The sequence below is a fragment of the Setaria viridis genome, chromosome 9 (assembly GCF_005286985.2).
Source record: "Setaria viridis chromosome 9, Setaria_viridis_v4.0, whole genome shotgun sequence".
Lineage (NCBI taxonomy): Eukaryota > Viridiplantae > Streptophyta > Magnoliopsida > Poales > Poaceae > Setaria > Setaria viridis.
The window spans coordinates 47,705,179-47,726,625 of NC_048271.2; the positions used below are offsets into that span (position 1 = coordinate 47,705,179).

The window sequence follows — 21,447 nt, forward strand, 5'->3', positions numbered from 1 at the left end:
GACGCCACCGATCTTACACATGGGAATATTCCGGCCTCCGCCTTCCAACCGTCACACGGCAAGGCACACGCGGTATTCTTTCAGTATACGGAACAGCTAGCGAGAGAGCCCCATCGCCAGATGGGCGAGCATGCTTCAAGGGATCTACTACGCCACCGGCCGGCCTGCTGGTGGTAGATCTTTTTTCTTCCCCCCCGCCGCTAGGGTCAGAGGTCAATGGTTTAAACCTTTGAGATCTTTGCAAGCAACGAGAAATTAATTTGCATCCTCATGTAACATGACAATTGCAAGCAGCTCGTATTGTATGAACGTAGAGGATCGGAAGTCAACTTGCTTGTTGCGCTAATTCTGGTACTAGCGCTGGAGTAGTAGTTAAGGTAGCATCTTACGCCTTAGGAATTAATTACTGCTAGGCTGTTGATGTGATTAGATCAAACAGAGGTGGCGTGGCGTCAGTAAAACTTTTAGCACATGGGATTATGATTGGGGCTAATGGATAAGAATCTCGTATAACTAAACTCCGGCGTCAGTACTCTGACACAGGACAACAAATTAATAAGCATCTGATCGGGGCCTGATCCCAGGCAGGATCACCTGCTGAGTCTCCGCACAAAATTAATCACAGGAAGGCGATCATATGCCGCATGAGAGCCATAGTTTAAACTTTAAAGGGAAGGGTACTGTACTATACAGTGGTATAAAAAAAATCTTTCCTTTTCATATTGTTAATTTCGATCAATTACAAATTTGAGGATAACTACAAGATTGGTGAAGGAACATAATACAGCTACAGTATAAAAAAGAAAGGGAAAAGTGAAGCAAAGATCCATCCCTTCTCTCCTACCATCACCCTCCACTAACAAAAGAATGAATTCAATTGAACAAAAGAATCTGAAGCTCGCTTTCGGTGCCGCTTTGCCCTCGCTCAGTCTTTTGCTGGAGCTGAGCTCCCAAGCCTAAAATCAACAAAGGAGAAGCTACCCTCCTTTGACGGCTTCTGTGACCGTCTCTATGACTGAGTCAAACTATATTGTAGGCTCTGTACTTCAATTTCAGGCCTAATACACTGAATTTTGGCTTCACAACTTCTGTAGGAGGCCACAACTTCTTCACAACAGAACCCGGAAGCTGGAGCCGGAGCAGGAGCTTGGTCGAGCAGCACCTTCATTTTCTTAACCACAATTGCAAAATTGTGAGATATTAGTAGACACTGCAGATCTCAGTTCATGGATCATCTTCTTCTTCCATCATCAACATGTACAATTTGCCAAAGAAATACCCTTTCCTTTGGTTAAATTCACAAGGAGAGAGAATCCTGGCTTAAAGAATATCCGGTGGTGAGTAGATATTACAACAAATCGGTCAATGCTTCTTGTAGCTTATATATATTTTTCTTTTTCTAATATCTTCCTTAAACCTCCTGTGAAGGGAACTGACTGACTTACTGACTTTATACAAAGGCTGTAACGGCCTCCGAGGAGGCCATCAGCCGGGATCATCGAATTATTAGGTGAGCAAGCGAGCCTCAGCCAATGGGGGCGTCTTAGGCTGGAGCTTGGCTTGCTGCTGGGACCAATAGGCCTGGGCCGCCAGGACCCGGTCGAGCAGCTCCTGCGGCACCGGCTCGCCACGCCGCTGCTGCGGCGAGATGCTCGCCGTGTGCACCAGCGTCTTCCACTTGTCCTGTTCACATCACAATTTCGACACGGTTAATTCATTGCCTGTTCAAACTCAAAAGTCATCGTCAAATTTTGACCAGAAAATGCAGACAGTAGACAACAGGTGCAGCAAATGCAATGCAACCCAGCCAAGAAGCTTCCAGTCTAATAAAGGAAAGGTTATCTGATACCTCGGCGAGACTTTTTCTAAAGTCCGGATCGGGTTAGTTGACGTGCAAGAATGGGTCACCTTTGTTTCTAGGTGAACCGTTCTGGTACTACAACCCACATGACCCATCCAAACAACAAAGCTGATGCGTGGGGACAGCACTAACTGAATCACAAGGACAAAAGGCTTTCAAGGAAAAGAGTCTGGCTGAAACCTTCTAAGAACACAAAAACAGCACTGTCCTGTTGGGTGAGGAGCCTAAAACCCACAAGCACCATACTACTGGTTCAATCGGCCAAGTAACCTAACCCACTAGGGGTTTTGCATAAAGCCGAAGTGTGCAATTCCGTGCAAAGCCTTCTTTTCGCGGCAATTAAAATGTTTGGCAATAAACAGGAAACCACGGGGATCAATCACTAAAGCAGGAAAGGACAATAAGGAAATCAATGGTCAGATTTTGACAAGTATATGCAATGCTAAGATATTTGTTTTAGTCTTCAGTTGAAGTCAAAGTCAAGCATTTGACAGTTATTACCTTAAGATCAACATATGTCCGGTGCTTTGCGTTGTCAAAAGCGCGGAGTTTAACATCTCGCCACCTACATCATATCCATAACTATGCTGTAAGAATACAGAACCCATGAAAGTATACTTTCTCTGGTCAAATGAGGGGAATAAGCAATTGTACCTTCCAGTTCCAAGCTTTTCGACTGCAAGCACAAGTGCTTCTACTTCAGCAACAGAGAACGGACGCCTGATCCTGCGTTGCCCCTGCTCTGGTGACCTCTTTGACTTATTCACTGGAACTACAGCCCCTGCATTGGGATCTGCAGGTGGAACAGGAACTAAAGCTCGCGAGTTTGTGGACACTTTATCAGGTGATGAGAAGCCCCCAGGGGATTGCACTGAATCATGGTCGCTGCCATGATAGTTCATTGCTAAGGGAGTTAGTGCAAGATCCTGGGAGACATCGACTTCACCATGCTTGGAAGATGAGTCAGCAGGCGCAATCCTGTATCGAATAAGTTCACCAGTCTGGGTCAGGTTTAACTGCGGAGGCACCTCAAGTTATAGCATGCCGGTGAATTGTTTAGAAGCATAGTTTTTTTTTACCTTGCGAGGGGTTCAGTAGTATCAATGGTTTCCAGGAAACTGGTATCTTCAGGAGCTTGGGCTTGCGACAGGTTGTGCGTACAGTTGGGCTCGAGTGAAAAACCAAGGTTGTCAAGCATATCATCCTGACCAATCCCAGCCTGCATTAAAGTTTTACTATCATCTCTGACTTTCTTTCCATGGTGAAGAACACCCACGCGAAGACCACCTCCAAGAATGGCAGTTACCGCCTCAAGAACAGTTTTCTGCATTGGAAATACTGATTAAACCACAGGAAAACTCATTGAGCACAAAAAACCTGTAACCTATTTACACATGATACTAAATGGATGTCCTCTACGTACCTTTAGTGACCCAACCGTTGCACTTTCTGGGATTTCAACAAGAAGTTCAGGCACCTTGAAAGACTTAATTCTAAGTTTCACTGCAAGAATAAAAGATATCTTAGGACCAGATATAGACAGTAGGAGATTAAATGAACTTGCTGGGGAGTAAAATTTTACCATGGCAATCGTTTGATGGACAAGATTTCTGGAATGGCATTGAATTGGTCCCCTTGTTTGCTGCAGAAGTAGAAATATTATTACCCCTGAGTAAGAAACCAAGGAAATAGCATGAAGAGGAAATTCCCGTGTGGAAGTAAAACAAACCTTCCAAAGAAGAAGCATGGGAGTCTCTTCCAGTAACCTTTGTGTTTCCTTTTCCATTTGCTCTACCAAATTCAGATGCTAGAACTGCATGACGATCAAAGAGCTTCCTCCGCTTAAATGTACTCCTCTGTGTCCTCTGTCGTGTATAATGCATTTTCTTGTTGCGGAAAGAAGGCTTCCGCTCGACATCTGACGGGATCAATGAATTCAAGTGAGATGCAGCTGGTTTGAATATGAAAATAAAAGGAAGGCAAAGTTTTTAGTGCTTACCACTGTAGGAAAGATCTGATTTGTGCACCCTGGCTGGAGCAACTTTCCTGTACTTAGAAGTGAGCAGCTTCCTTACCCTACTATGCTCAGCTGTACAATTGGGCCTGAAACCCCTGTTAGTGGTGGTGCTTGGATGAGTGCACCCAGAGGACTTATCGTCGTCATCATCTCTATCTACAGCATACCCCGCCACACCCTTCGGCCCCCTTGGCAAGGAGATTGAGCGGCGAATTTTATCGCCATGAAATGGCATCTCACCGGTGCTGTCAGAGCTGACCAAAGGAGGAGGCTTCGTGTCCACATCCATTGGATCGAGCAAATTATACATGTCAGGAGCATTCTTATGAAATCCTGCTGCGGCCACCTGCATCAGGCTCGCTGCTGCATCTCCTGTGAAGGCTCCTGATTCCACGGATTCAGGTGACCACCTATCTGCAATCGTCCTGAAATTACAACCCAATTCGGCCTTGGCACAGCTGATCGAGGAGGATTCCTTGTCCTGGGCTTCAGACTTCGCCTTTGGATCCTCGTTCCGAGCATGATTCGCCGACCGCGGAAACACATTGTGGGGGAGAATTGCGCTCTCGTTGCAGCTATCCTGATCCGTCACCTCGTGCTTGAAATGCTTCATTTCCTCATCGCACTGCTCCTGCTTCACGCGGACATCCTTGGCGGACGCAGCCAAGGCCGGGGCACCGGCGCTCATGTTCCCGAGCGAGCCCTCGCCCTCATCAAGCAGCTTCCCGGCCACCGTCGCGAGAAGGTCGAACGCGCACATCATCTGGTCCGGGCTCTGGGCCTCCTTCTTCCGGGCCGATCTCTTGCCCTGCACAATTCAACGAACAAGAAACGCCATCGTTGTCAAACTCGCCAACCAAGGGCAAGCAGAGCGAGGTCCGAATCGATTGCGCTGAAAGCCGCATACCCTCGCGGATTTGGGAACGCGCGGCATCTCCGCGACTTGGCCTCCACCGCACGACTCCATCTCCGACGACGACCTCTTCTGGAACACCATTTCTTGCGCCTCGCTTCGGTTGCTTGCAATTCACAACAGGGGTTGCGTGGTTAACAACCGGTGGTTGCGCTGCTCATGGCTTGTCCCCCAACACAAATCTGAGCAATCAGCAAAGGAAAACCGGTAGTCAGCGGAATAGAAAAAGAAAGGAAACCGTTCGTTGGGATCTCCGCAAGAATTCGGGCATAATTCGTCTGAATTCCCGGAATTTGCACGCCGGGCTCACCTTCGCCGGCGTCGACTCGCGCCCCGCCTCCGAATTCCCCGGAATTAGCACGCCGGGCACACCTCGCCGGCGTCCGCTCGCGCCCGCCTCCGATCGCCCTCGGATCACCGCCTCGCCGGGCTCCTCCGCGGCCGGAACCGCCGAGATCCCTCAGCCCCCGCGGAATTATTCCCCCTCCCCTGCCTCCGGGTTCTCCCTCCTCCTCGCCTTGCTTCGCCTCTCCTCTCTTTTTATTTTTATTTCCCTTTTCCCCCCGTCTCCTCCTCCTCTCCGCCCTCCGCCTGGGTTTTTTCTTCTGGTGGTGGAGGTGCGTGGTGCGGTGGTGTGGGTTGGCCAAAACCCCTCAAAACCAACCCCCCTTCTTAAACCCCCCCAACCCCCCCTCGCTTACGCCCACGCCATCCCACCGGGAAGCCACCGGCTGCTCCCGGTTAAACCCCACGCGGCCCCGCTCCAACGACCGGTTCCGCCCTTCCCTGGCGTCCACGTGGCCCCCCGCCACGTGATCCGACGGCACCGGGCGCCTGTCCGGGCTTCATACAGTAGGAGGAGGCGTCTCCGCGCCCGCGCCACGTGCCGATGATCTGGGCCGTCGGTTCGGGGGAACGGACGCGCCCGCCGCGCCGTCGGATCCCGCGGTGGCTCTCGAGTCCCTCGTGACCACTAACGTGAGGAGTGATCCCTGTTAACCGGTGGGGGGTTTAGGGAGGAGAGGAGAATTAGCGGTGGCGTTTTTAGGAAAGAAACGTGGGGGTTAGAAATTATTAACTGCATGCGGGCCCACTCCGCAGTCTCTCTCACCTTCCCGCTCACGGAATTAATTCGGGGCTCTCCGTTTTTTCAATTATCTATTTTCTTTTTCTTTTTCTTTTTTGCATGGAGGGTTTTTGCTCTTTTCGGGGGAGATGCCCGAAGAGGTGCTAAGATTCCGGGATGCTTCGACGCAGGACCAGATAATTTTTAGATAAGAAATTCGTGGTCTTTGTGTTTCTAAAATCTAAAAAGCCAACCTGTTGGAAAATAAATATAGGAGGTTCAGCTCGCATGCATCACTCGATCATTGCTCAGTCCGGAGGTGTGGGATAAAAAAAACAAATGGAGCATATAGTTTCTTTTCTAAGGTTTAAAGAAAGATCATTCAATGGGTTCCAAATTTGACCACGGTTAATTACGGTGGAAATTTCAGTAGGGCAATACATATATGGGTTCGCTATATTGACCAGAGTTCTTTTTTTTCTCCAAAAACTAACAAACTCTACGTTGTTGGAATGTAAAAGCATTTGGGATAAGGCTGCTAACAAGGAGATATGCTTTCTTTAATTATGGGGTATCGACCGTATAATCATCAACTGAGTTCTAGTGTAGTTCAAAAGTTCTATTAACATATTACTATTTTTCAGATGAATCCAAAACTTTGTAGCTACCCAAAATCTGTTAGTTCGTTAGGCAATATAATCATGGAGGTGCCGCTTTTTTTAGAATGAACTGAACCACTAGTGCGAGCTTTACATTACTATCTTTGCAAAAAGATACCACTGTCCTCGGTTTCCACTATTAGCATGGTCAGACAACGGGGCAGCCTGAATGGAACAAATTTGCATGCAATATCATTTGTAGGAACCAAATCTTGCTCGGGCTCTTTATCTAAACCAAGCAAGCACACAAAATAGTATCTTCATCACGTCCTGTACCTAAAATAAAATATGTTTCAATTAGGACCTATTTGATACCTTTGCTAAACTTTAGCAGCTAAAAGTTACTAAACTGTAGTTGCTAAACTTTAGTCATGGCTGTTTGGATCCATGAGCTAAACAACATTTAATGAGGTGGAAAAAGACCTGTTTGCCCTTAATGAGAGAGAGAAGGGTATCCAGACAGGCATTAATGGAGGGCAAAGGGTGCCACCCCACCTTTTAGCAAGGTTTAGCAACCAAAAGGTTGCTTATGGGTTAAAGTTTAGCAAGGTTTAGCAAAGGTGTTTGGCAAATTTAGAACTAAATGAGACTAAGTTGCTAAAGTTTAGCAAGGTGGAACCAAACACCCTCGCTGTCAGATAAACCAGAAAACAATATTGACTCATTTCAGGTGGACGACTGGCCTCTCGTATCATATATTTTACCTTCAGGTAGAACTTGTGTTTTATATGGTTCGGACTGTTCAATTTTTACAAGTTTTACAAAAGGACACACTCATGGGTGACAGGGTGAGTGTGGCCTTTCATTAAAAATGGGGTGAATGTCGTGTACGTACCCGTATGTCGTAATAAAACAGAAATCAACAAAATTACGAGTCATTTAGAATTTGTTGACCAATATGCATAAATGATCTTTTATGTACAATGATATTGATAGATTTGGCATCAAAGTTCTTTTGCAGCCTCATAAGTTAATTGTACAACATCATATGCTACAAAGATATTGTTTTTTTAAGGAGTCGGCAGGAAATCCGCAAAATTTTATATTGATAGAGAAGAGGGTGAAATCAAGCATCCACAAAATCAGTTATCAGCCCAAAGAATTACTTTGTTCCGAGTCTCATGTCTAACAAATTTCTCTTTGCTCGACAATATCTCCTAATTTCTCAAATAATGATTAGGGGGTATTTGGAGACACCCGCCTAAAGTTTAGCACCTATCACATCGGATGTTTAGATGCTAATTAGGAGTATTAAACCCAGGCTAATTATAAAACTAATTGCACAGATGGAGTCTAATTCGCGAGACGAACCTATTAAGCTTAATTAGTCCATGATTTGACAATGTGGTGCTACAGTAACCATTTGCTAATGATGGATTAATTAGGCTTAATAGATTTGTCTCGCGAAATAGCACAGGGTTCTGCAATTAGTTTTATAATTAGCTCATGTTTAGTCCTCCTAATTAGCATCCGAACATTTGGTGTGACACTGCTAAAGTTTAGCACCTAGTATCCAAACACCCCTTAATGGGCATTGTAACAAACTACTACACTCTCACCATCCGGATTTGGTTTTCACTTTGCCCGATTTGTATCTTTAAATGGAGGATATTTGTAGTTCCTACTCAGTAGTGTAGGGTTTCTTTGTAGGATCCACAAATTGTCAATCGACTTAAGCATACGTTCCACAAACAGTATGCATTAGGAGCGGGAACACGACGCGAATATGCTAAACTTGAGGTAAAGTCGGAGAACATGGATTAATTTTTGTTTCAAGGAAATAAAATGTGGACACTTTTTCAACGGAAAAATAAACACACCTTCGCTACTAATCACTGTTTGAACAGACCTCGTAGTTACCACTTACCAGTGCAGTAACAAAAGGTAGTATTTGATCACGCGACACAAAGCTCCATGAGACAATGACGAAATGACCATTGGTTTTTCTTGCAAGTCTCGTTTTGTTTTCTTGACCCGTTTCTTGCAAGCATCACAATGAACAAGGACCGGTGTTTTTTCTTGCTAGTCTCAGATTCTGTACTAATCTCATCTAGGCCCCCCGCCGCCCACCCCCCCCCCCCCCCCCCCCCCCCCCCCCCCGGGGCCATGTCAGAAAAAAGGGCGGCGACGCGTGTCGGCCCAGCACGCGCCCATTGGTTCCTTTCTCCCCTACGCTTATCCGCCTATCCCTCGCCCGGGTCCGGTCACTTTTGGCCGGAAATTCATTTCGTTTCCCTGGCCCTCGTTATCTCCCACCGCGAGAAGAGATAATAACAAGGAGAAACATTTTCCTGTCGCATTTTAAAATTCTCGGTGCTCTCTTCGGTATCGTCATCCGCTCCCGACTACGATCACAGGAAAAAGAAATAAAAAAGAGCGTGAGACCGAAAGAAAACGATGGATTGGAGGCCCTGTTTCTATGTGCGTTTTTTTTGGGCGATGGGAAAAATCCCTGACGTGACGCGTCGTCCATGCCGGAGCTGGGGTCGCCGGACGCCAGCGTCAGCCGCGACGGCGGCGCGGCGAGCGCGCCCGGCCACACGATCGGGACGGCGCCTTGACGGCTGTGGTGGCGGGGGATAAGGATGGGGTTTTTCCGGGTCGAGCACTCGAGCTTGTGGTGGTGGCGGGGGCTCCCAGCCGTGGGCCCCGCGCGGGAGGGAAAAGGGAATCTGCTTGACGCGGGGCCCGCGGATCAGGAGGAGAGGTGGGCCACGTGGAGCCCGCGAGGGGCCCTAGGAGAGACTGACGGCGAGGCGAGGCAAACTGGCAACTGCCGCGCGTCCGTTACGGTCCGTGTGCGGTGCGCGCTGCGAGTTTTCGGGCCTGGGCAGGCGGCGCCCGCGCCCTGGATGCACGTGGGGTAGGACGCGCGGGGTCCAGGGCGATGCGTGTCCGCGGCAAACGGTGGAACCGTATCGCCGGCGAAATCTTCTGGAGGGATAGAAAAATGGCCGGCGCCGATCGGATGGATGTTCGTCGCGGCCAAGTAAGGCCGCATGAACGATCATCAGGGCGACTGGAAATGTGTGGTTCTGCAAATCCACAGTAATTTCCGCTGTTTTTTTTAATGTAAGCACTCGCGGTTGACACCTGCGGGTGGTTGTGCTCGTCGTGGTAGTAATATTCGTCCCAGTGCTTGCGGAGTTGCGGCCACGATTCGAAAACGCACCGCGCGCTTGAAAAGCGGGCGAGTTCTTCCGACGATCGATCCGTCCCGGCGCTTGGCGGCGGAGGCGTCGTCGTGGCAACGTCTCATGCCAATGCGATGATGCCTCCTCTGTCCTAGCTCTCCCCATCACATCGTAGCAGTAGCAGGCCCCTCGATCAAACTGGTCTGCCCCCACCCCATGCTCGAGTCTCTGAACTACGTGGTACGGTCGTACAGTAGCATGCATGTATGCGTGCATGTCTGCACGGCAGCAAGGTAACGAACGGGGTGGGGCATGCCGGTCTGCATCTCTCCGTCCTGGTCCTGTGGATCTCCGCTCGCCGATCCTACTGGCTATTGGACACGCCTCCCACCTTTTCCCCACGAACAATGCCAATCATGAGTGCTCAGCCTAGCTACCATATTGTTCGTACTTCGTGCTGCATGATGCATGCACGCTCGCAGAGCAGAGAGGGGCCCAGTGCACGCATGCATACATGCGTCGTGGAAAGACATGCATGCACCCCGTACCAGGACCTTTTTCCTTCTTGCAGCAGCAGAACTGCAGAAGGTGAGAATGCAGCCGCCGGAATGGACGCACCAGTTTGTTGGAGCTGAAAGATTGGCAGGGGCAGGGGCCTGGCCGCCTGGGGAAAGGAGGTGGGGCCTGAGAGGCAGAACACTCCATCCCGTCCCGTACAATGCACGCACGCACGGTGAGGCCAGTTCGCTCCATCGAATCATCGATGTGCTGCGTCCGCGCGCCCATCGCGGTGGGCCAAGACGGATATGAGCAACGTGCATCACGCAATCCGGGTGGTGGGATGCGCAGCGGATTTGCCAGCGAAAGCGATGTCGCGCCCACGACCTGCCCCTTTGGTTTTGGTTGTGGCGTAGCTACTCATGCTTGTACCGACCATTTAAGTACCGCTTATTTTACTCGGTACTAAAAAAATCCCCTTTAATATTGATATAGCAATACCGATTGCACAACCGGTATTAAAGGGGTGTTTGAAACCGGTAGTGAAGATGTATTTCCCGACAATGTACTACTGCTTGGTGCTCGTACCGATAAAAACTGCGGGGGTAAAAACTGTAGGAGAGTCTGAACCCGAATTTATCGTACGAGATGATTTGAAATCACTTCCGATGTTCTAATCTCGAGGTCGACCGGGTGGCAGGTACAAATTTTTTCAGGTTATGAATGTCACATATAAACGCGCACTTGAATTGAACCTGCCAGCCAGATCGTTTGTTTGTTTGCATTCAAGATGCCGTAGAAGACGCTAACACAAAAACGGGAAAGGGAACGGAATGACGACAGAGCCCACGGCGTGCCTGCATTGCAGCTCTTGCTTGCACGTAAAGCGCAGAGGGCGGCCCTGGGGTTTTGCCAAAGCGAGCAAAGGACCAGAGATGCCAAACGTTCTGGGAAAGGGACGGCCGCTCGCTTTTCTTTTGCTACCACACCACCATGTCGATCGTCCATGCCAATGATACCAATCGTTGTTCGAACGTTTCGTCGTCCTTCCCTTTTGTCATGCATCCAACCATCCAAAAAGCTGCCCATCTAGCGGCCTGCTCCTCTCAAGTACAACCTTGCTTTAGAAATAGTACTACCCCCTCATCTAGTACCTCGTCGCCTGCATATTTTACACGCGAACCTCCTACTACATGTATCAATGCTAGGTTTAATTTCATTAGAAAAAAAGAGATACGGTTTACTTTTTTTTAGAGTGGATACGGTTTAATTTGGGACACATATCTTCTATACCCACGTTATCATTTTTTAAATACATTTATTTGGAAAATATGCTTCAGTGATGGGCATCTAATATAAATTCATACATTGAGCCATTGAGGGTTCCAACTTTCAACCAATGTCCGTCAACCTTGATTAAAAAACAACTAAATCAGTTCAGATTCAAACATGCATCATTTGTTTTTTTTAAAAAAACTAGGACCATGCATGTGCTTTGCTATGGGCGAAATAAATTCTCTCTCCTTAAGCGTATTAATCGTCATCTTGTAAAATATTTGTTAAAAACATGTAGTCATGGAGGTATATGCTTTCCCTTGCGAATAATGCCAATAGAAAAATGATTATGTACTCGACAATTTAGGTGCCTAACATATGATTTTTTTTCCACCGCTATATCAAGGAATGATGGTACAACTTCATTGTCTTCCCCACCCCTAAACTTTCACCCATATCAACCTCTACTTTCGCCACCTAGTCACTTGCAGAGCTCTCCACGTTGGCATGCCATCGGCGAGGTAGCGACAACCACCTCGTCGCCACCTCCAACCACTGACATCTCCATCATAGTCCCTGCCCCTACCCTACCCATTGGACATCCACCACCACCTTGCTGGCAGCACCACACCACATCATCATCCAACCCACGACCGCGCCGTTGCTGCAGGCCAACCTGATGTTGTGTCCCGTAAACTGGTGAACTCTAATGAATCGAATCCCCAACCCTTAGCTCCAAAACACTAACTCGGGCAATAAAATATTTATATTCCAATATATGAAGCATTCAACAAGATAATAATAATGTAAAAATTTTACAACACATGTTGGGTACAAACACTTAAAATTGAATACAACCATATCGCAAAATAGGTTACATCATATGCTACGAACCTCTTAAGTTGCATCAAGTTTAGTAATATTTCTTACTAATTAAAATATAGTGAGTAAAAGGGCTAAATGATCTTTAAAAATCTAACACATAGGAATTGGACAAATGTTCAGTGCTCGTTTGGCACGGAGGAATATAAAATATAGAGTTGGGAAGAAATATAGGAATAAAAAGAATGGGATGAGAAAATAGAGAAAACGAAAATCGGAATTGTGTAGGAATGGCATTTGGAATATAGGGAAAAATAGATGTTTTGAAAGTATACACTAATCTAATTTATTAGACTATAAGGATGCATCATTTTTCCCATCTAGTGATCCACGAATCAGAAAATCATGTAAATGACAAAATAAAGTTTATTATCAGGTAATTATGGTCTATATTTTATCTTTATGCCATGTTGCATGTTGGGACCCATCCGCTGTAGATATTAATATAAAGTCTCAGTTTGGTTTCACTAATAACCATTAGCTACTTCTAGCTACCCAAGCTATGGTGGGTCCAAATAACAATAGTGGGACCAAATAACAGCGAGACAAACAAAAAAACCAAAATATCCTCTTGCGTGCTCAGATTTTCTATCCCCTTCTTCCATCATTCTCATATGTTCACTCTTCTTCTTTGTCTTATACTCATCCAAATCCAGCTAGCAACCAGAGTGAAGCTCCTCAACGCGTGGGCGAGCAACTGGACACATGTAACCTCTCCTCCATCAGGTCCATCAGCTCTCTCTCTCCCTCTCCCTCTCTCTCTCTCTCTCTCTCTCTCTCTCTCTCTCACACACACACACACACACTATCGCCATGAGAGCCAAGCTCCCAGGATGAGCCTCCGGCTCGATCCATCATCTCTGGACTCTGGTGAACTCAAGCCCTCTATCCATGTCTCCTTTCCCTTTGGCTTCGGCTCGCTCTACTCCCGCACATCCCATGGCACAGCATTGCCTGGCAAGTAGGCATCCTGCGAAAGCGCCTCTTCCCTCCCTAGGCCACTCCACCCCTAAGCCGCTTGCGCCTCCGGCGAGCTCGTGCCCAACCCCTGGCTGCAGAGGCTCCCAAGGCATCACGTCGTGGCTGTGCCGCCCAATCAGGCCACTCTCCGTCAGCTTCCCTATCTCAAGATCCAGGCACCTCCATGCCCTTGAGCTCGCCGCCAGTCAACTGGCCAGCCCACCTCCACCTCTCTCCCTCCACCCCCCAGGCGCTATCCAATCCTCATCTTGCTCCACACTGCAATTGACAACCCTCTCCTCTTGGAGCCTTGTGACAACGCTCGGCTCTGGCGCAATAGCGGGTGAGGCGGATCTCGGCGGGTAGATGACGGCGATAAGGAAGGCACACACATAGGGATAGGGACGGATAAGGTTTGATGGGGTGTTTATATCATTTCTCTTATATACATGTTCTATTTTTTTTGAAAACTACGTGTGAAATTTAATTCATCGAGTTACTCATTTTTCACACCTTTTATGCTTCATAAGTGTAGCACTTAGTCATTGCCTTCAATCTAGAACTAAACACATTTATGCTTTCTATGACTATTCAATTTGAACTAAAAAGAAAACAGAACCAAATGGTGAAGTATGGCATGTTCTTTTCTCTGATTTTTAGCATCCGCTATTACCGAATATATGCACATCTCCACTGCTCAATATTTTTTATTTGAATATAAAACATATGTTGCTCCAATGCTAAAAAAAGCTAATTATCTGAGTTCCCATCTTCTCTTAGTTACAAATTGTATTTTCAGATTTACAATAATCATAAGGTCTGATCAAATTTCAACTAAATCTAACTTATCGTTGTTCTATGGTCAAGCGAGAGCTTATTTATGTACATTGCCATTGAAAGACACAGCTTTTATAGATTGCTTCGAAATCAGAATAATATTTTTGGTATTTTAATTGATGTTCAATTCAATCTAAATGCCAAACTTTAGATTTTCACCAAATTAGTCTCTTTTTCTAGACATCATTGCATATCAGCATATACCTGTTTGTAATATGCATGGCCCATCTGCTGAAATTCTCAATACGTTATTCATATGTCCTTATTCAACTAAAATGGTTATACCTTTCATTCTTTGTGAGATTATATAAATCGGTTTGGTAGTAAACAGAATTGCAGGATTGTCAGAAATAGGCATGAAGGACCGTTAAGTATTGGGCTTTCCATTTAGAATTTGTGTCCTATAATTCAAACATACACGAAGGTCCAAAAGTATATCTGGCTTATTCAATATTGTTGTCATTTACCTTAAACGTGTACAGTTTACATGTTCTTATGTTTGCTTATGCAACATTATAGTTATCTAACAAAACCTGAGTTTACTTTTTGGTTGTTCTATAATATTAGTTTGTAGTGTTATAATGCCTGACTGTAAAGTAACAGATGATTCGCTACCAACCTTTTGATTGTTGCAGAGGACGTCCAGGTTGAGATCTCCAGGTATGACTCCAGACACCTGGCACTCAAAAAATCACAAATATGATATCAAATAATCATGTGGGCAGGTAGCAGATGGGCACTCATAGGAGAATGGGCAGGCAACCTGTCGCAGGCTGCATCCTCCAGCTGACCGGAGGAAAGGTGCCACCGCCGCACCTTTGCATGCCCCCACGCAACATGGCACCCGGAAGGAGATCTACTCCGGACAAGACGGAACAGGGGCTGGTGGCAGCGGTTGCCTCGGCGATCCTGAGGCTGGTAGCAAGCATGGACGGTGGCCTCGCACGGGGTGGCAAGGACGACTGTGGGGAAAGAAGCGAGGGGAGGTGGCGGCGGGGAAAGAAGTAAGAATAGGCACGGAACGATCCAAGGGTCCAAAAAAGCAGGAGGTCACGAGGAGGGGCGTTCCTGGGCGCGGGGTGCCCTCCTTCCATCGTAGGGCGCTCGGGCTTCCCTTGCCGCTTCTCACGGTCACAGAGGGCGCAGAACACTAGAGCGCGGGACGATTAGACGGAGGACCCCTGACGTACGACATTTTAATCTTGATTTTGGTTTTTTTAGCTGGAGAGATAAAATCCTGGAAAGAATTCAACATGCCCCAGCATGAAGTTACCTACACTCTTGCTAAACCCTCGTTCCCACTTTGGTCAAATACCGTCCAAAGCCTCCGCCCCCCTTTACCTTGCTGTCACGGGAGCTCATTCGTTCAGAATTCAGAGATATCATTCACCCCTGGGTTCGATCTGGCCCCAGCCGTCAGCGACACGGGCGCCGACGCGGCCCGCGGCCCCCGCTCGCAGGGAACGTGGGGGAGACGACCACGGGAGGGCTTGCTTGACGTGTAAGGCCGGCAACGTAGCCAAGCCAAAGGAAGCAGCAGCGGCAGCGGGCTCGATCCCAGTCCGGCTCGAACGGGGAGCGCGTGCTCGGCGGCGCGCAACTTGCGGTCCCTCCCCTCCCTTGCAGTTCGCAGCTGCAGACTGCACTTCAGCCCCCCTGTTTCGTTGGTGTGTTGTGCTCTTCCTGTGGATGGTGGTGGATCCCTGGCTCGGGCCCCTTGCCAAACCAGGAGGCAACCTTTTAGGCTGGCCATGTGCACTTTATTACTCCTGTACTACTAGCGGTAGTCCCTTGTGTTAAAACCCTTGGACATCGCTGCCAACCTAGCATTTTCCGCTTAATGTAATGCGACATTTAAGTTGCCGAACTTCATCCTGCGCAGGTCCTAGATTTGAATCGTCGACGCCTCGACGGCGCCCAGCAAAAGAAAGAACCGCGCTTTGTTACCTGTGGTCCATATGGGGGCAGTAATAAATCGGTTTGCGGAGTGCAGATAGGGACATACAGTAGGGTCACTTTGGTGGTAGATAATTTGCTCATTTTTATATGGCTGCTAGAAAGAAAGAAAGCAAGCGTGGTTAGTTGAACGGCATGCATACCACGACCCAGCTACGCAGAGAGCAGCGAGCGCCCATGCCTTCCAATCATTCCTAACCCCTCTCTCCCCGAGAAAGAAACCCCAGCTCCAGTCCATCACTGCTGACACGAGATGCTCCTCCTCCTATCCTATCACAATTCACACAAGGAACGGCCAGCCAGCTGCAACCGTCCCATTCTCACCCAACCGCATCCTCAGCTCATCCACGGAAACGGGAACATGAGGACTGAGGAGGGACGGAGAAAACGAGAGCGCTCCGGAAAGGCGTCCGTTCGCGGGCGAAACCGGGGCTCTTCCACGCGCCATAACACCCGAAAAATGGAACGCCGACGCCGCGCCAAGAGGGGAATGCGCCGGGGCTCCGTTCCCGGGCACGTTCACGTCCCCGCTGCCCCCCAGAGGCCCAGAGCGCGGGGCGCGGGGTTAGTTAGCTGGCGGCGACGCCATTGTCATTGCCGTTTTCCATTACAGGGGTGTGTAAGCCGGCAGCGCCTGAAAGCACCGTGCCTAAATGCCGATCACTGTCGATGCGTCTCCTGTGTCCCAAAGTCTATACCACGTATTCAAGTGTGCTCTGGGACCACTTTTTCAATTCCCCTGCTCTACCACCCTTGCTTTCGCGATTGGTTAACCTTCTCAAAGTGGACCTTTCAGCATAGTCCAAGCCGACCTCCCTCTCTCACATGGTCCGTTGGACGATAGGAGAGAAAACAGAAAAAGGGCTCGCTAATCATGTTACCATGCCATAACAAATCCGCATCGATCACATGCTTTGGCGCTCCATCCATGTTAATACGGGAGGTAATAGCGCACCGGGCGCGGGACAAAATCAAGCGTTAGGGGAAAACTAAGTGAGTAGGTCTCACTCTCACATGCATGGACGAGCCCTTGTGATGAGTATGTTTGGTCTAACCGCAATCATAGAACGCTTCAAAAAATAGGAAAGGTCACGGTCGCCTCAGATCTGTACTGCATACTAGCTAGCACCACCACCAACAATAATAATAATGTTCAGCTTGGGCGAGCGCAAATTGACGGCTCATCCGTTGGGTGGTCAGAATAATCTGGTGGTGGTTGCCAATCTTCGTCCCAAAATAAGAATGAGGAGCAGTGATCTGGTGTCACACTAAATAATGCAACAACCGTACTGGAAATTATCTGTTCTAGCAGCAAATTGTAACAAATCCAGCCCAAAAGAGTTGAATCTGCGGCGATGAATTGACACAGGATTTTAATTAATCCATCCATCAGAAATTCAGAGCACTATATAATTAGCAGTACAAGCACACAGTACATTGGTGGTTTATGTGAGGTGAGATCAGAAAGCAGAGCATCATCAGTACTGACCACAGGATCCTATGGCACTGCCAGAAAGTATTGTAACAAATTGGGCAATCATTAAGAGATTCCTCCCCTCTAATTAGGGCCCCATCCATGGGGGGAGAAAGGGAATAATGAGGCGTGCATCACATTGGTTGTCTACCTGTGGAGAGAAGTAGCTGATGGCCTGATGCCACTCTCACCAACTTCCCCGACTAAGACGAGAGAGGGGGAAAACATGCATGGTGCCTATTTTATTGCGTATATTAACTAATGCTATTAGCCAGTATTTGTTTTTTCTTCTGTAGTAGTATAGTTTATTTCTCATATATGTTTATAGGGGAAATGTCCCATACTCCCATAGTCCCATTGGATCATTGGGGTAGGAGGGGTTCATGAGAGGGTTTAACAAGTGAAGAAGGCTCACATGGCAGGTGTGAGCTCTAGTGGGCTGATCACATGCTTATCAAAAAGGGGCTTCTTCCTAGTTGCTGCCCGGGGGAGGGGAGGATCTTGTCCCGCTGGGTGCAAAATCTACTCCAATCTCTACTTTCCAAATTTAAAATTAACATAATTTTAGGATGATTAGGGTTTTAGTGTCGGTTTGTGAGAGCTCAAACTGTACTATCACAGTTGTGTCCACACAAAAACCACAGCCATGATACATTAGGTAGACTGTACCATCAACTTACATCGAAATGAAATGTATCTCTGCATCTATCCAGATACTTGTAAAACCTCTAAGGTGGTAGGGAAGGGTGATACTCCATGCATTGACTTCCTCTTATTAACAGAGGCAGACCAATGAGTTGACCTTTTCAGTGAGCAAATATATAGGTTTCCATTATTCCAAAATTGTTTTTTAGCCTATATTGGAGGCCATCAGTACTGGTGCCCTCCCACCTTGATCTGGATGTGATGCCTAGCTATCTCCTACCTAAGACTGTCCACCAATGCCATTGTTGCAGACAGATTAAGAAAGTGAGGTACCTAGCTGCCCTACACCAACTAGCATGAATATACTTCCCAAATTCCTTGCTATCTTTTCAAAGTAGGATAGTACTATATATAAAAAAGCCCACTTGGTAGATCAATTTTTTTGTTCTTTAAAGCAACGACAAGAGATTACAAAACTAACAGTCTGGTTTTCTCCGTATAGATTAGAGGAAAAGTAAGGTGTCATGTGAAGGGAGGCTCATGTCACATGCTACTCTACAAGAACAGGTTGTTGCTTGCCGGAGGAACAGGTCACGCTTATGATCAGTTCCCCCCTCGCTACCCATGAGATCAAGGTATCAAGCAATTAATTAGATGTATTTTTCGTCTCCGGTGACCTTTTTTTAACTCTTCCTTTTGCTGAACAAACGTTAGCCAGGTTGGGAAATCACATGGATCGATACGCTTAAGGTAGCAAGAGCTGTTTATCAGATCACATGCGTTGTGAGAAAGAGAAATTATTCCTTCTTTAGAAGCGATGGAAAATGTATTCTTTGGACGCTGCTGGGAGTTTCATATCAAGACACAAGTTTACGCGGACTAGTTCGCGCTTAATAATGTATTCTGCTGAAAAGGCATATTTTGCTAAATAATTTGCATGGGATGTGTATTTAAATGGCAGTTGATCCAGCTCTACTATTTTTTGCTAGATCTCTCGAAAAGCACACACAGAAAATCAGCATGACAATAATTGAGTAACATAATTGCAATTAAAATAACAAAAAGAGAAATTCATAAAGATGTGTAGTGGTGTGCCGACTTCACAGGCACTCACTCATGTCACTTTACGTTCCCCTCTTTTCTTCGGTTCAAATTGACCTTAGAAGGCTTCAGGAAGGGTATATCCTTTTCTTGGGTCACATCCAACCCATCTGTTTCGTAGGGGGAAAAAGGGGTGAGGACGAATTTACAGCTAAATTGACATGTACTGACTAGACTACCTGGTGTGAGTACAGTTCCAGGAACCAGCTGCAAATGCTAGTTTAAATTAAGTGGCTGCTGTTGCATCTGGATTAGGCAGCTGTAGGGTGTGATATGAGGTGAGATTGTTAGGCTGCCTGGTGGCTGCTGGCTGATGTGTCCATGCAAAGATTCCATCATGCTCCGCAGCCTGCAGGGCCCCACACATAATAACGGTATACAATGACAGCCACGCCGATCGGATAAAGAAACAAGGCAGCAACTGTGCCTGTCGATGGTGCATGATCTGTTTCTGTTTACAGCGGGTGTGAGCACTGAAGCCAGGTGGGCGACATCTGCACAGTGAGGGTTCCAGCTTGCCGAATTCCGGTGTCCTGACGATGATTGAGATGGTTATTTCGATGGAGGCGCCGGCGACCCTACGAAGTTGTTCGTGGCTACGCGCGAGGTAGGGCGTTTTAGCGGCATGGATCTACGTGCTGAATGGAGGCTCAGCTTGCGAAATCTGATCCCGGAAATCTGAGAGCTTGGCGTGATGGCGTCCGAGCTCCGCACTGGATGGATACGGGCAGGGGCTCGCCTGATCTCTCATCCATATGTCGATCCACCCCATCCAAGTGGGAGCCAATAATTCGTCGCCCCCAAGTACACATGGACGCATGTGGCATTGAAAACATTTCTCTCCCTTTTCCTTGAAAACTATAAGCTCCGGGCAAAGCCGGTGCTGGTCCCCTCTCCGTCTCCCTCCTCTATCCGCGGTGCATCTCCGTGCCTACCGAAGCCGACGAGCCCAAACGGAAAAGAGCAGCTACGGGGACGGCGGGCTCGTGCCGGGCCAGCGCGGCACACATGCCGATGGACGACGACGAGGAGGACGCCGCTTTGCCAGTTCGCCGTGCCGGCCCCAACGCAACGCAATCCAGTGAAAAACAAAAGATGGCTGGCAGGAATATCTCTGCTGCATCGCCTGTGCCCAGCCAGGGTAGGGAACGGCGGGGGGCGGGGGCCAGTCGGTGGAGGCTGGCAGCAGGTCGCGCGTCCGTCAGGCGTCAAGTGCCCTCCGCGTCATGGGAGGTCATGTCATGTGTGGTTGCCGGCCGCGCCCGCTCGTGCGCCGCGCTGTCCCCGTGTGCGCTGCGCTTCGTTCCAGTTCGATCAGGCCGCCCGGCATGGGCCAAGCGGGCACAGGGTGTACCTACCCAACGTGCCTGGCGCGTTCCGTGCAACGAGCGCAGGGCCACACGGTTGTTAACGAGGCTAAATTTGTTATCGCCGAACTGTTCGTCTCGCCGTCATCTTTGGTTGCTTTGCTTTATATGATGGTGATGGCGACGCGGTTTACTGGGAAACGAAATGCGCGCGTGACGGTCCGAGGGGAAAAGGGCGGGGCGTCACGCACCCGAAAGATGCAGTCCAAGGTAGGGAAGGGCCCGGCGAGGTGGGAGGTGGTCCATCCACCGTGTCTGTTGTCCAGAGCTAGAGGGACGCCCTGATCTGACCTGACCTGACCTGACCTGACGGAAGTGTGGTTCCGGCCGGGTTGGGTTGGGGACGGATGGGGATGGTGGCCGTCCAGCTAGAGCGGAGAGGGACAGTTGGGTTTTAGGCGCCGGGCTCCTCCATGCATCTTGGATCCTATCAGGGACGGCAACTTTTTCCGGTAAGTAAACCTTTCGATTCAGACCACAGCTGGGCTTCGTCCTTGCGAGTTTTTGTGCGTCCGGAACCGGCTCTCGAGTCTTGATCGCCGTGACAACGACGGACATGAGTGAGTGTGTTACTAGTAGCAGCGGCGTCGTTCGCCTGTCCGGCCCGGGGCTCCCGGTAGTTGCAGAGCTTCTCGTGGCGAGCCCACGCGCCGACGCGCGCGTCGGGATTGGCATCTGGCGGAAGTGATCTGAATTGGGCGGGACCACTACCGTGGGACGCCCTCCCTTCCCTTCCCTTGGTGCTTGATCCAATCATATCTGCGGCACGACAAGTGGCCACCGTTCCTCGAATCCTCCTCAT

At 48.4% G+C, this 21,447-nt stretch overlaps 1 protein-coding gene across 1 annotated transcript; it reads right to left on the reverse strand.

The window, feature by feature from the left end:
• Nucleotides 1-698: 698 nt before the first annotated feature.
• LOC117838522 (telomere repeat-binding protein 5) lies at nt 699-5,424 on the reverse strand. Its single transcript, XM_034718576.2, has 10 exons — nt 5,102-5,424; nt 4,786-4,973; nt 3,861-4,686; nt 3,591-3,779; nt 3,444-3,503; nt 3,285-3,364; nt 2,941-3,185; nt 2,516-2,839; nt 2,363-2,426; nt 699-1,683 (listed from the first exon to the last, which is right to left on the reverse strand). The coding sequence occupies exons 2-10, from the start codon at nt 4,873-4,875 to the stop codon at nt 1,507-1,509; spliced, it is 2,055 nt and encodes a 684-aa protein (XP_034574467.1). The 5' UTR covers nt 4,876-4,973; nt 5,102-5,424; the 3' UTR covers nt 699-1,506.
• Between the last annotated feature and the right edge of the window lie 16,023 nt (nt 5,425-21,447).